General features: G+C 44.6%; 1 protein-coding gene across 2 annotated transcripts in view; it reads right to left on the reverse strand.

Moving 5' to 3' along the window:
* KIF26B (kinesin family member 26B) overlaps positions 1–16,012 on the reverse strand; it is a 577,552-nt gene that overhangs the window by 21,636 nt on the left and 539,904 nt on the right. For both annotated transcript variants that reach the window (XM_069234446.1, XM_069234447.1), the window contains one exon: positions 9,532–12,925. In XM_069234446.1, coding sequence (XP_069090547.1) covers positions 9,532–12,925 — 3,394 coding nt within the window. The remainder of the gene's footprint in view (positions 1–9,531; positions 12,926–16,012) is intronic.

The raw sequence follows: 16,012 nt of genomic DNA on the forward strand, positions 1-16,012 counted from the left end.
AATAGTGTACCCAAGATCTTTTCCATATTTGTGCGTACATTTTCACTCCTGTCAAGAGCCCATTTTATAAAACAGGAAATTTTGTGTATGGATCCGTTTCAAACAGTATGTGCCATCAGGGAAGTACTTTGGTGATGGTGAAGGCTAGGCATTCTGGGGCTTCTGCAGATTGACGCCATCAGCACTCTTCCACCTTTTGTTCAAGCAGGGAGTCCATGCCTAGGAATCAGACATTTTCTCTGAGCCTGCTTTTGGTTTTCAATGTCTCTTTGTGCACTTAATGCTCCAGGCGTGTCATATGGTGTTGCAGGGATTGAGAAATCACAGTGCTATCACTTTGAAATAGCACCCCTTCCTCTGTGATGCTAAGCTCGCTCCAGACCCTCCACAACATCTGAGACACCTAGCTCAATCCAGCCGAGTCCAGCACATCTGAATGTCTTCAACTCTACTTTAGATTTTTTAGACACTCATCTTGGCGAGAGCTAAGTGGGATGCCTTCAAGTGATAACACATTTGGACTACATGATTAACATAGTTGTCTGCATCAGTGGTGTGGTAAGCTCTACAGGAGGTGTCCAGGAGGGGGTGTCACCACAAGAAGTCTGTCAGGTTGTTGTATCTTTGCTGACATGACAGTCAGAACTGATACTCCTGTAACTGCAGTGTCCATTTTTTGAGAGTGTAATGCAACACCAAGGAAGAGGTGTAGGGGAGGTTTGTGATCAGTGACAACACCATAGTGGTGTCTGTAAAGGTACAAATGAAAATGGATGCAATCACTGAGTGGGTGGAAGGTCCCTCTCTTTTTTTATTGTCTTGTTTGGAAGTTTCATGTCAATGCATAATCATATGACACCAGATTGTTTGTTTCTGCTTGTGATCACCATCGGTGATAGGCCAAGACACATTTTTGATGATCCAAAGTTACTCCAATTTCATTAGTTTTTCTAAAACTGCTGGCCTCAGATGAAGAGGTATACTTCTGTGGTGGAGGGTAGCAGCTCTGAACATGGAATCTATAAGAGGGTTTATAGGTGGTGCCTTTATCACAAGAGACTTTCAAACGGCTAGCTGATGTCTTTTAATATTTGGATGATGTGAGCAAATCATATCAGTTCTAGGTCCTCTGCTCTTGGGCAGCTGTGTAGAGTTCCTGCTCCAGCTATAGTCTCCAAGAATTTAATGGAACATGTGTTTATACTGTGACTCACAGTCATTTGTCTTGTGTCTCCTAAGTGCAGGTTTTTCAGATTTCTTTAGGTAGAAATTTGAGTTTTCATATTGTTCTCTACTCATGAAGTTCACAGAAACTCCTGTCAGTAAGAGCTGTGATGGGTAAACTCAGTATCCTTATTCTGCAAAATCGGATGGCTCATCCTTTGGTTTGTACCTCCATTGGTGAATAATATCAGGAAGATGTCTTCATTTTCGTCGTCCTCCTCGTGGTATTAGTATCAGTTCAACATCTACTCTGGTAAGGCTGTTCTGGGAAATATGTGGGACCTTGACAGGGTGAGAATCTCATTCAGCAAGAAGCCAGGCTTCCTTAGGATGGGCTGGCACAGGACTGCTGGCCTGCAGCCCTGGATGATCTGCACTTGCACTTCCTTGGTCGGGTCATCTTTCGCTGTAGCAAGTTCTCTCAGTCTTACAAAGATGTCGTCAATGGACTTACCTTCTCCCTGTCAGGCTTCGTGTGAAAAAGCTCAATGTCTGGATTCATCTTGGGGCCAAAGTGTGTATTCAGGGATGACATAGCCTTTTCATATTTGTGCTCACCGCCTGTGTTGGGAAGGTTATGGAACAGCTCGATCGCATCTCCACCTTAGTGAAGTAGGTGTGATCTTCCCATCTGTCTTGTTCATGGCTTTAAAATAGTTATCAGTTCAAGCAACCCACACATACCACCTGGGTGCAGTGGTAGCCAGGTCGCTCAGTTCACTGAAAGCCAAGAGTCTGTTGGTGTTGCAGTCCAGCTGGTGCACCAGACAGGACTGAACTCTTGCCCCAGAGAAAGTGGAAGTTGGGCTAGTTGAACAACAAGAGCTATTGGGACACTCTGGGGTGGTGGGTTTGTCTAAGTTGCCCAGGTCACTGTCCCTGACAAAATGAAGGGGATTAAGCCTTATTATTCCTTTTGGACAGCCCTGAATACTGCTTTGTTTGAGTAATCTGCTCATGTGGAAGGAATGTATGTTCAGATAATATCTAGTGCCAGGATGCCCATTTAGACAACTGTTTTTGCACTGTAAGATAAAGTAACATAACATGACTCACTGTTTGCTGTAGGGCACAGGCTATGAGTGGTGGTGAAGGTGACAGGAATGCCACTTGTACTCATCAGATATTCAATAGTTATGTCTTGGTGGAGTCTGTACTCCCTTCTTGTAATTCACTGAATCAGGAAAGCGTTGGCAGGGTGATTGAATAGCGCTCTTTCCCTCACCCTATGCACGCAAGATTCACTGTATCCAAACCCACAGTGGCCCTTTCAGTTGTGGTGTTGGAAGAGCCTCACCACTCAAATGCCGTGGGCAGGATAATTAGGTGTAGGACTAGCTTGTAGTTTAGGTTTTTTTAGAGGCTTTGGGAAGGTCCCCTTACTGGGTGGGGCATGGCAAGTAAGCCTTCTAACTGCCATAGCCAATCCCAGCACTGCTCACGTGCTATCAGCTGCAAGCAGGAACAGGTTGATGCTGGGCCTAGGGTCCAGGCGGGCTCTCTCTCTGTCAATGTGGGGTTTGCAACACAGGCACATGGCCCCACAAGAATGAGTACAACCTGGTCTGGGCAGGCTTTTTCTGTGGGCGACATGAAGTGGTCAACACCTCCCTCATCCCGAGCACGGTGGCTGTGAAGGTGACACCGAATAAACACAGGCATTTACTTGGCAGGCCATTAATCATCTGAGGGCAACTTATTTCTGGCCTGATGCTGTGCCCGGCATCCCAGTGTGTGGATGCATGTCCAGTGTCACGTCGGTGCCAGGTGGCACATTGCACATTGCAGTGTTGTTAATCAGCTGGGATGCTGCAGCAGTTCTCTTTCAGTTAATAACACCTCACCCACATTGCGGCGTATGGATGTACTTGGCAAATGAAGTAAGTGCAAGAGGTGTCACCTTATCTCTTAATACCACAAATGGATTGCTGACAGAAATGGCAGCCAATTTCAAGAGCTGACAAAACCTAGCTTGCTCTATTTTGACAAGTAAAGTGAATAGGAACATACATCTGATGACCAAATAAATTACTTCACACTTCTATCCATTATTTGGTATTTCTACTTAGTTCACAGCCTGCTTGAGAAGAAAAAGTTACAAACATTTTCACCTCCAAAAACATTACTTCAAATGGTGGGTTGTGGCATTTACTGCTCACGACTACTTCAAGTAACCAATGCACCAATAATGCTTCAAGAATTTACTCTTGAGCACAGCTATACAAAGTCAGGCAGGTCCAGTGACCCCGGGGAACAGGATACTACGGATCTGACTGTCACCCAATATTACCTTTTTTAAGTACTTACAAACTGGAGAGTGGGCAGCATTTTCTAGGCCTGTACTGGGTACTATGGCACCTTTACAACCTCACACCTAATCTAGAAAATACAAACTGCCAGGGCTTTAAGTGGGATGAAAAAACTGAAGGGTCTTGCAGAGGGGTGTGGTCGATATAATTAAGGGCGTGACTTATTAACACATAAGCTAAAAATCTGTGCTTAGCATAGTGTGCCACCCGACTGGTATTTTGTTGCTTCTTTCTTTCACAGCAACCAGATATATAATACAACAAGTAACATTATACCTAGAACAAGCCAGGACTACTGGTTTGTCAGTGGTTGTTAGTTGCATAATATAAATAAGCAACAACAATGGCTTTGTTGCAAAAAATATTGAAAACGCTTCAGCTCTGAAATTATAAGACTATGAAAGAACTATAACGAGTCTCTTTGAAGTTACATCAAAGGCAACGCAGGGTGGCACTGCCGCAGAGTTAATAGTTTCTTTTTAGCCTGAGGGTGAGGGCAAAAATTGAGAGTCCAATAGGGACCTGTCTCAGCCCCTGCTTTTTAGAACTCGGCCCGGCCCACTTAAAGCCCTGCAAACTGTTATGAAAAAAACTTGATGGTTGTGCATTAAATGTGCGGCAGCGGTCTCATCTAATCCATCGGTTTAACAGTATCCAAAAATTGTTTTTTTGGAACTACCTGCCTCTAAGTACCCTACCAAGTCCACTGAAAATGTGGACACGTTGCCAGCATGTGTACTAAGTAACATCCCCTATTTTTGGTCTCCCTTCTAATTAAACAATATACCACAACTCTGAAAATACACTTTTCCCAAAATTCTCTAAAACTAAGATCCCAATAGTGAATTATCTGTTGTCGTACATTTGAGCAAGTTTTAATGCCGCTCCTCCCCTTGTGAGGCTAAGAACAGAAACATGGTTCATCATGGGAGGCTCAAACACAAAGAGAGCCCCCGAGGTTAGAACACTTGTCCTCTAGCCTCTATTGATCAGGGATTTACTAGGTCAGTGATTATTAACGTGTGGTCCGCTACTGTTTTACAAAATGAAACATTATTACAATTAATACATTTAAATTAACAAAAGTACGTACAGTTAAATAAGCAAAATTGAACATTTGAAAACTTTCTCTACATTTGATTGTGAACTAAACAAAATATTTTGAATTTTCAGCATGCGTTTGTTGTATACTTGTTTTTGTTTTTTTGTGTATTGTTTGGAGGTTCAAATCTTAAAAATTGAATGGGCCGGGTGTCCAACAACAGCTAAGTGGGGTCCCTGGATTCCAGTGACAATTCACTGGAGGTCCACTGAAGTCAAAAGGTTAAGAACCGCTGGACTAGGGGCTTTGACATCACATGCACCCAGCATGCGACGCCCTGTTAGCAGCACTTGACGTGATACCAGTCAGAAGCAAAAAAGAAATATTTGGTTTGCCAAGACGGATATTTTTTTACCTATATCGGTTTATTCTCCAACATAAACCGTAGTAAGAAGAGTAGTTATTGTTGTTGGTGTCTGCGAGCGTTTATTCATTTTTGTTCATAGCGAAGTGAAAGCAAAACACAATGCGAACAATATAAATAGACACTGAGAGGCTGAAAGAGGCTGAAAGATTCCGCATCACACCAGACATGCACAGTGGTAAGTTAGCGGTGGCAGGTTAGCAGGGGCCATCACTTCGCCAAGGAACACAGACTAAGTAAGCCTCACTGTTCTGGGGATGTAAGACTAATGATGACTTTTTGCGTAGACCATCAAAATCTACCAGCACTGCAGAAACCGGTTTTACTGCACTTCAACACAATGCTTCTAATTTTAAGTCTTTGAAGGGTGACAAGCTGAGACAGGGGAGCTGGCAGGATTTTAACCTGTGACTACGATATGTAACTACAGACAATATTGAACTACATTAATTACTTAAATAAGTCCACACACAACGTGCCTTGGGTTAGGCCCAATAGACAAACATATGGCAAGTTTAGCAGTGGTATTTCCAGTGCTTAATTTGTGGTTGTTGTATCCGGTGCTGAGCACCGGCACTTATTTTTGAGGGCCGGGGCTTATTCTTTTGCCTCAAGCATTTGCTGCGAGCAAAAGACACATATGGGAAAGACAGAGGAAGAGAAAAACGGAAAAGTGTCACAAAGGGAGAAAACAGTAAGCTGTTAGAGTGAGCTGAACGGGCAGGGAGTGGCTTTATATAGATTGAAGAGGCACAAGATGGCTTCAGGATTACGCTGCTTCAGTATTCCGCGTTCCCACATTTAATTGCAGCAGCCGCATTTAAAAGGAGGGCTTTGAGCACTGGCACGTTTTTATTTACAAATTAAGCACTGGGTATTTCCTCATGCAGGGACTGACAAATGTAGGCACTGAATGTCAAGATTGTATTTAAATCTAACAAGGACAATGTGGGAGCAACAGTAATATCAAAATGAAACATAGCATTTTATTGCTTCTGTCCTTCGTTTATTTTTCTTTTCACTGGGGGTTTCCTTTCTTCTTTCCAATGGTGTTCTACTTAAGAAAGGTATCTACCTGTGAATGGCTTCTATTCTAAGCACGCACCTGGAAGCAGCATCTCTAGGCCAGCTGTGTGACAATCGTGATGCACGCAGCCACCCGGACAGTTCTATTTCTTTGCACAGGAGATGGCCTTGCAGCTCAGATTTTCCGCCTAGATCTGTAATACTACCATAGGCAAAGGCGGAGGAGTATTCAGAGGCTTACTATGTGTAATTGGATTCTAGGAAAGAGAAATAAGACGAGAAATTGGTAGAACTGCTGTTTTATTACTGCTCACCTTTTTTTTTTTTTACACCGACCTCGATCAGGACTACCCGTTAGCAGTGGTAAGTCTGTGTCATTTCAAATATCTCACCTTTCAAACATATTTAATGATAGAATAAATGTTCCCACTACTTTACTGATTTTAATGACTCTAAGTCCATTTATATATCTGTGGTATATTGTTACCAAGGGCTTTCTTCACTGATACAGCATGGCACTGCTACTACTTGTGTACTCCATCTGTGTTTTAGGTGGGCATGCACTAGCTCTGCTAATCACACTCCATTGTTGTAACTGAATTTTAATTGCATTTATATAGCGCTTACTACCCCTGACAAGGCATTGAAGCGCTTTCGACGAGAAGCAGGCTACTCCAGAACCCAAAAGGATTAGTGGTGGATTCATATAGGGAAATACAAGTACAGTTTTAGCACAGGGAGGTATGAGTTAATTTGAGGGGAGGACATGTGAGTCTGTTAGTTGGTTCGAATAGAATAACGCAGGTATGGAGGAGGGCAAGAATCCGGAAGTGTTAATTGGGAGGTCATAGTAGCAAGATGAGGTTTGGGGTGAGTAAAGGAGAGGTGGAGGATGAGTCTATAGAAAGGGATTAAGGAGATCACAGTAGTTAAATGTTAAGTTTCTACCTACAATTAAATATTACTCAAGGTAATCCACTCAAGGATATTAGGTCCTGGAAGAAGAATGGATTTTCTAGATCAATAAACCCCAAAGTTCAAAGCTAGAGCCTCTTGCGGTTCTATCGAATCTAAAGTCTTCTACAGTTCTGTTTGTATTTTACTATGTTTAAAGCAAAGGAGATGTGTTATAACCTGTAATAGTAGTAATAACCAGAAATAGTTGTAATGCATTTTATGCAGAGCTTTTCTGTTTCCCTGCCCAGCTCAGCCAGTATGTGATGCCATGAAATGCTTTGAGTGCCTGAAGAAGAGGGCAGTTAGAGAGGGGGCTGAGCAGGGAGGATGCTGCTTCTGGTGGGCTTTTCTATTAAGTAACCTGTAACCTTTTGAATACATCTACAACCTGTTATCCTACGTGAACTAACTACCTGACTCCTAAGGAACATTGAAGGTGCAAAAGGAGAAGAGACACAGAAAAGATAAAACGTAGACACCTTGAACCTCACTAGTGCCTTTTCCAACAGACAGCCTGTAGACAATGAAGTCAGAGCTTAAGCTGTTGTGGATGTTCCAGGCTGGGGACTTACCATGCTGTGAGTTTCATTACTCTATATAAAGTCTGAGTCTAGAATTCAAACAGATGGTTGAAAAATGAATCACCCCAAACCACTTCTGGAAGTGCAGACAGAGGATCCACATCTCTTGTCTGATTTGATTAAATAAAAGTGGGAGGCAAGTCAATTCCACATTCTCCTTGACCAAGGTAGAAGGGCTCTGCTGTGCAACCAAAGCTGGTGTTGCACAGTAGAGCAATGGCCAGTGACGGCCAGTGTCACAGAGGTGAGGGGAAATTATTTTAAGTCTTGCCTCAGTGATAAAAGCTGTTCCTCTGACCTGAAGCGTTTAGACTTCAACTTGCCTGGTGAGAAAGTGGAGGGGCCTGCCACACCTACAGAATGTGTAACTGCCCAGACACAGCCACAAGCAGATTTAACTCCAGTTATGCATGGGTCTGCTAAAAGAGGAATTCTGAGGGTGAGATCTGTTTGAGATGAGAAGCACAGGCACAGTCTCTCCATACAAATGGTTTTCGATGGGAACCACAGCACGAACTGTGGCTGAGCGTATAGTGATGCTGCATTGAATAATCTATGTGCAAGCTGACGGTGTTGCTGCAATGGAGAATCAATGCCTGAACGGACTCTGCCACTGCGTCAAAGAAGTGGGCCCAAGAAGACTGTGCAACTGCATCGAGAAACTGTACATGAGTCAAATTGTACCACACCAGAGACTGCACCCACGGCAGACCCTGCTCTGTGGCCTCTGACCCTCCGCCATCTAATCCTGTACCTCACCCAAGCCTAGAAGCGGTTTTGTTGACAATGGAGGGATGTGTCATCACCGGAGACACACACTCTTGAAAGGACTCCAGGCAGTGGCCTCGACTACTACCTTCTGTAGCATCTGACTGACATGGCTAGAAACTCCAGCTTGAACGTCTCTTCCCAGAAGAGGGAGCAAGAAGGATGCATGATGGAGGTCAGTGGTTCTTAACCCATGGACTGCGGACCCCCAGGGTCAGTGATGCCTATTCAGGGATTCTACAGCTGTTCATAAAATTAAATAATATTAGCAGAGTAATCAGTACTTAACTGTATATCTGATGTAAGGTTTTCTATTGAAACCTCATCTTTCAACCTTATGTCGACCACAGATATGAGTTCCCTAATTCTTGTTTCACTATTCTTATCAGCCTTCCCGATGATGCTTCTGCGGGAAAAAGCTCATACCAAATACATTTTTAAAATGCACATAAGAACATCTGTATCAACTTCTAAATAAGTAGGTGTGGATCGGTTTTCATCAAAAATGTAAAGAGTGGTGAGTATGTGGTCTCTTTCTTCTCATATTTGTTCAAGTTTCAGTTACATGTTTTGCCTACATCGTCGAGAAATATCTGAAATCTTCAACATCAAGCCAGGTACCAAGAAATGACAAGTAAAGTCAGAAGTTAAGAGAGACACCTTCTCGTTAAAAATTGCTTAGGTCTCTTGAGTATATTATATCTTCTATTTTGTGTTATTTGCTATAATAGTACTTCCGAAGTACACAATCTCTCTCCAGGTGACTTGAGGTTCTTACTGCAGACCCTACATATCTTGCAGTGCACCACAGACCCAACCCCCCACCCATTCCCCATGTGTGTACGTATTTGGAATTTGTATACTGTGAACCTAGCAGAAGTGGAGCACTAAATGGTCGAAAGCAAAGATAGTCAATGAGTGATTGGAGGGCTAGTGGTGTTCTGATGAAGTAGAGTGCTAGTCCGTCTTTGTCTGTATTTAATAAGTAATTTAGTTTTGCTAAACTGCTTCATACCACATGTCTGCAGTCATATGTGCTTTGAATAACAGGACCTACTGTTACCCACTTTATGGGTACTCAAAGAGTCCACATTAGCAACTTCTCCGAAAGTGAGTAATTGGGAATTTTAAAATAGCATAGTACGGGCTGAATATAACCACAATGACAAAATAATAACACTAAAGTGTGCAGTGGCATACCTGTATTGGACCGCTTCTTTGGGGTTTTGAGACTTCGGCACCTGCTACTGAGGGAGCTGCTGTTTTCACTCATTGAGTCTTGTGCCGAAGAAGCGCTCCCTGTCGCTTCGCTGTCTCTCATCATGCTCTCATAGCCGCTGCTTCCTCCGCTGTGGTAGAAGAGAGCTGTTTTCCCCATGGCAGGTGGAAGTTCCCCGCTCAAAACACTGCTGTTGTCGCTTCCATGTCCACTGCTACATCGGTGAGGTTTCCGGGGAGGGGTGATTTTGCTGTACGGTGAAGGCAGAGTATGAACAGTTGGCTTCTCATCTCCATGAATGGTGGTGCGATCCTCTTTCTCGCCATTTCCTCGTACATGCAAACCCCGGGCAGATGAATTTCCTTGAAGTAGTTCTGAAATACGACCATTGACTGCTCGAAGGGGGAGTTTAGAAGCAATCCCAGAGCCCTTGTTTCTACTGAGAGACTGTGTTGAGTAGGACATGTTCTTTCCATTTGGAGGCAAGCTCGAGCTTCTCCCTACAGACTGCGGCAGTGATTTGGTAGAAAAGCTGAGAGTTTTCGTGGTGGATGCCGAAAGACTACGAGCTTTGGGGCTCGCCAGAAGAAGCTTGCTCACTGCTGATATCTTTGATGGGCTGCCCTTCGGCGAAGTCCCTTCAGACTGGGAAAGGTTAGAGTGGGTCGGTGAGGACATTGCACTGCGGTTGAGGCTCCTCCCGGCTCTTGGCATGGTGCTATCTTTGATAGGGCTCATTCTGGAAGTCACAGAAGACATGCTTTCTGCCCTCTCCAAGGACAAACATTCATAGTGACTCCCCGTTGACCTTCCCAGAGAATTAGTTCTGCTTGCTAGTTGCTCAAGTTTGGCACTGAATAACTTGCTGCTGCTATTGCTTCTGGTGTCCATGCTTAAACCCTTCAGCTTATAGTTAAGTTCATCAGGAAAACTGGCTAGAGAAGACAAAGGATGGTGGGAAGGGCTTCCACTACAAACACTGTGTTGGGGGCTAGCTCTGTTTCTTTGATCCAAACTGGACTTTCTCACGGGAGGCAGAGGTGGAGTTCCTTTTGGCCGTGCAAGAACGCAGTGCTTAGGTGAAGCAACTTTCCTCTCAAGGGAAGCTTTTGATGCCTGAAAATCAGCAAAATGGTATGCACCAGTGTTCTCACAGTTGAGAGGGCTATCATCTAGTTCTTCCTGTTCTGTGACTTTCTGCATCGCCCGTGGAAGGCTGCCCGTTCTGAAGCAATCACTCGAATGGCTGGAGCTTCGACTGACAGAATCTGGTGATGACATTTCACACCCATCAATGATCCTTTTCAGGTTATCTGAGATGGGAGAAAGAGATCCCTCACCACTGCTGCTGCTAAACCTGTCAGGCAGACTCTTGCTGTCCATTTCAGTTTTGGGTAAACCACATGCCACTTCCGACCTTGGCACATCATTACAGTTACGGCTATCTTTTTTCGCATCAACATTCCTTTTTAACCAAGGATCATCAAATGTAATTTCCTTATGACAGCTTGGCTGTACGTTTGTCACTTTCCTTTGTGTGTTGATTGCTAATGAATTCTCGTTAATCTCGTCTGCATTATAAGGTCTCACAGCAAGGCAGGGGAAAACAGTTATATTGGTTTTCATAGGAAGAAAGCCTTCAGAACTAGCAAGGCCTGATGTGTTAGAGATTGTAACTGTGGTTTTGCCAAGGGCAGATATCTTGCAACCTTTGATGGGAACAGGTTCACTTAAAGTATCTTCATCAGTTTCTGACAGAATGAACAATTCATCAGTTACTGGTTTATGCTTGTCATTTGTGCGCATCACATTGGCATGCTGCAGGTTGCTAGTAAATTCAGGTATGCCTGAATCTGCCATTGCTTCACCGTGGCCGTAACAGGTTTGTGCAATGAAACTGTGACATGACTGTTCTCCATCACTTCCAGTGCTCATTTCACTGAGCCAGGAACTTATAGATGACCGCCTACTTCCAGAATCCTGGCCTTTGTCATCTTGTCCTGATTTTAGCAGCGGCAAAAATTGTGTGATGCTGACCTCGGAGACAGGAGTGGTACTGGAATAGCACTCAAGATCTTCACTGATGCTGCTGATAATGCTCACTGGCCTAGATCCAGATGCCAGAGCCTGAACAGAGCAGTCACTGTTAAAGCTGATAATGCTGGTGGGTCTTCCATTCTCAAGAACACCACTAATGGTCAATTCTTCAACCAAGGTAAACACCAATTCGTCTTCTCCATTGAGTTCTAGGGGTTGCTGCACAGTAACCATAGTTGTGCTCAAAACTTCTTTCTTGCAGTTGGACAAAATACTCTGCTTCTCTTCACTGAAACTGTCTGAAAAGTCTTCGCTGGTGGAAGAAAGGGACCTTTTCATAATTTGAGGGCTCATGCCTACTGGAGGTGTACGAATTTCTGGTTGGAACAGTGAGTCCCCTGCCATTATTCCCAGATCCTTATTCGAATATGTTGGTGGAGGTGGGGGATTTGGCAAGACCCCTTTCTGGGTATAGACCTTGCATCTCTGGGAAGGTGAGCTTGGTGGCTTGTAGTCTGAAGTCTTGGAGAGGCTAGCAATTCCTAGTCTTGGTGATCCCATTGGTCTTGGCTTTCCTTCTACAAAGCCACATGTGTTCAAACTTTCCCTGCTGCCCTGCAGACTTGTACTGTGGACCAGCTTGGGGGAACCTTGTTGAGCGCTGCAGCCACCTGTCACACTTCGGGGGGAGGGAGGAGTGGAAATGTTACTCAGAGGTCCTGATGGGATAGGAGACTGATTCCTCTGCATTTTGTTAGCATTTGCATTCATATGGTCTCTGGTGTCCACATCAGCATGCTGGCACTCCAGAATGCTTTCCGTCTTACTCAACTCTGATATGTGCCTTGGTTCTGACACTTGACATGACATGGAACACTTGGCAGCCTGATCTGAAAGAAATTGAGCAGGCAGTTCTTCAAAGGGAAATTTGCTCACTTCCTCGCTGCCATCAATGCAGTCCAACCTCTCCTGCAACTCTGCAAAAGTGTTACACTTCAGGCAATCCTTTTCAGGCTTATTGGCTGCAGGCTCACTCAACTCCTCCATCTTCACATCGTTTTTTGTTTTCTGAAGCATAGGAACAATGGGGACAAACTCTGGGGGACCTTCATTATCTGTGAGCTCTTTGTCAGACAATGCTGTACCATTGGGACCAACGTAAATCACTGTGTCGCAGGACTGTTCACTGCTCGAAGAGTAATCTGGATCACTTGATAGGTTCAGAAGTGGGAAGTCTGGATCCACCACGTTTCTTGAATGGAATGGCCTCAGCTGTGTCGGCCTTCGCATCCTTCCTTCCTCGCATGAGCTTTCCCCGCCAGACGAGCTGGATGTGTACTGTGGACAAATGAGAAAAATATGTTTCTAAAACTCTTCTTCAAACAAACAGTTACTGCAAATTAAGCTAGACAATGTCTCGTGCATATAAACATCACATAGGCATATCAAAAAGGCAGTTAGAAAAAAGAGCAGATAGAAAACATAGATTAATGCATCAAGCAATAGAAAAAAAGCATAACTTAAACACTTAGTGAATAAAACAAAAAAACTATTAAAAATTGTATACTTTTCAAACTATTGGATAATCACTTCAATTCTATATTAAGATACTCTCCCGAAGTCAAAATTAAGTTAAATGGAGATGTTAAGGAACAATGCAATCTTAACATTACTTCCTCAAATAATTTACTGGCGAAAATGATAACGGATTATTTCACATCTGACATAAAAGATGCCACCACCAACTACGTCACCGCTGCATCCCAATACCTGTTGCACAATTAGTGAAAAATCATGCGCTGTCTCCGCTGAACTGAGTGGTGCAGCCAGGAGCGTAACGCAGGCCCCTACAGGCCCTGTGGTGCTTGGGGGCCCCCAACCCTCTGAGGGCCACTCTGTTCAAGAAGATCAATTAATATCTGTAAAATAAAGGAAACTGAGGGGCTCCTCATCCGATTCTGCAGGATGTCTCTGTAATTTTGCATGATGCCACTGCATGCAGCGGGGGTTCATGGCAGGTTCACAAACACGGCTTCACACAAGGAGTCTGACTGATCCCACAACTCCCGCGAAGGGAAGAAGCAGGAGGACAGAGACACTAATTGACCTCTGACCTCAACACAGTATCAAGAATACAGCAATCATATGTGGACTGTGCTCTATGCAGCTTACAATGTAAAGCATAAGAAGAAATTAACTGTCTCACTCTTCTGCGGCTGAATGAATTTAGCAAGGCGTAAAAAAATAGAGAACATTTGCGTCCCCATCTTCAAACTTTTACCCCTTTTCAGTGTTGCCAGCAACAGGGGCGGCTCCTCCACTAAGGCGGAGGAGCGTTGCCCCACTAGATTGTGGGGAAAGGAAAAATAAAATGATAATAACGCTATGTTATTATCATTTTATTTTTCCTGGGAGAAGGGGTGGGCGGGGCTGGGCTGGAGGGAGGGGGTTGGGGAGGGCTATAGGCACACAAACTGCACACATCTGTTTGCCTGGCCGTATTGGGCCGGCCAAAAAGACATGCAGACTTTGCATGTTCTCTACCTGGCTGTGTAGCGCAGCCTAGTGGAGAACATGCCCAGTCTCCCATTCCTAGTCTGAGTGGCGAAGCAGGCTGCTCAGACCAATCACAATGCTGCTGTTGCTGGTGACAACAGCATTGTGTTTGGCTGGGAGCCTGGAAGAGAACAAGGATAGGGGGGACAAACACATCTCCCCCCACAGGTAAGCATTTAAAAACAAAAAATGATCACCCCGATCCTCAGCCCTCCCCCCTCAGGTCCTCATCACCCCGTTACCCCCCACCATGCCACTCCTGTTGAGTGGCAGCCGCCACTGGCCAGCAGTGATGTAATTAATAATGCCATTTGTGATCACAGATATTGCAGGGTGTCCCTTGGAGCTCTTCAAAAATTGCAACCTGACTGGCAAAATAAGAATTCACCGATCTCACAGGTCGGTCAGGAGCTGGACCATGATTGGGTGACTTAAATAGCCTATGTTCATGAAAGAATCACCAACCTGAGGTATAAAAGGAGGGTGCCAAGGAATCACTTACAGTTTAAGATCCTATATCGGATGTAAAATGTAATGCATGTTGCAATCAGCTACGCATTAGAAACTTAGGGTTGCAGTTTTTCGATAAAGACATTATCATCTCTGAGCTTATATGTAAGCAGGTCCAGCCTTTACATCAAAGATGTACAGGCACGTGGACTTTCGCTCCTCCTGGTTCACAAGTGGACTAGGAGACAGCACACACTGGACTGCGAAGTAAGCACAGGGGCAGCCAGGGCATGATGCTTGTGGCCTTGTCTTCTTGCAGCCGAGAATAACAGAAAGAGGTGGAAAATGTTCACATGCCAGCCAGGCTCACAGTTAGTCCCGGGTGACATTTTCGTTATGCTGGCATGAACTCTCAAGATTTCTGTCAATTCACCTTAACTGTTTGGGTTAATTGCCCCAAATTAAGCCATTATGTCACATCTCAAAATTGTCCATTGTTTGAGGGAAAATCTTATCACATGAGCACGGGATCAAGGTGAGGGAACATTATGCAGCAGCTTCTGTTCGTGTCATGCACGATTTAGCGCTATTTATTAGTGCAAAATACCTCCTTGTAGGACCATATTTAGCAATAAAAATAGCGGGCGAGTCCTGTCCTTTAGGGCGGAGGGGCCACGCCCCCCACCTTTAGCCCCTCATGAAGAGTGTCTGTCAGGCTGAACAAAGGACAGCCTGACAGACACTCTTCATGTTCAGGTCAGGCATCCAGGAGCGGACATGCCCGATTTGTGCAGACTCCTGGCTGCCTGAGCTGAACTTTGCTGGGCTGAGGAGGTCACAGCTCCTATGGGCGTGACCTCCTCGGCTCAGCAAAGGTTCGAGGAAAGCGTCACCCACTGACTTTGACCTGAGCGCTTCAGGTTTAAGTCCTGAAGCGCCAAGGGCGAGTGCCAATCAGTGACACTTCATCACAGAGTGGGGTGGGGTCAGCAGTCTCACTGACCCCATCCCACTATGTGACGAGGCTGGGACTGCTGTCTTCCCTCATTGGCTGACCTAAGGTCAGCCAATGAGGGAAGGCAGCAGTCCTAACCCTCCTGGAACCTCCGAGGCTGAAGGTAAGTGTGTGTATGGTCTTTTAAAATGAATGTTTGGTGCCTGCGTGCATGTTTGAATGTTATGAGTGTTGTTAATGGATGTGTGTGTGTGAAAGAATGAGTGTGTCTGTGTGTGATCTTTTAAAATAAATGTTTGGTGCGTGCGTGCATGTTTGAATGTTATGAGCGTTATTAATGGATGTGCGTGCGTGTGTGTGTGTGTGAAAGAATGAGTGTGTGTGTGCTTCCTGCCCGCCCTCTCCCACCTAAAGCTGCTGGCCACCACTGAAAAATAGTGCAAATAAAAAAGTGCAAAATGCTT

This window comes from Pleurodeles waltl, chromosome 5, assembly GCF_031143425.1.
Source record: "Pleurodeles waltl isolate 20211129_DDA chromosome 5, aPleWal1.hap1.20221129, whole genome shotgun sequence".
NCBI lineage: Eukaryota > Metazoa > Chordata > Amphibia > Caudata > Salamandridae > Pleurodeles > Pleurodeles waltl.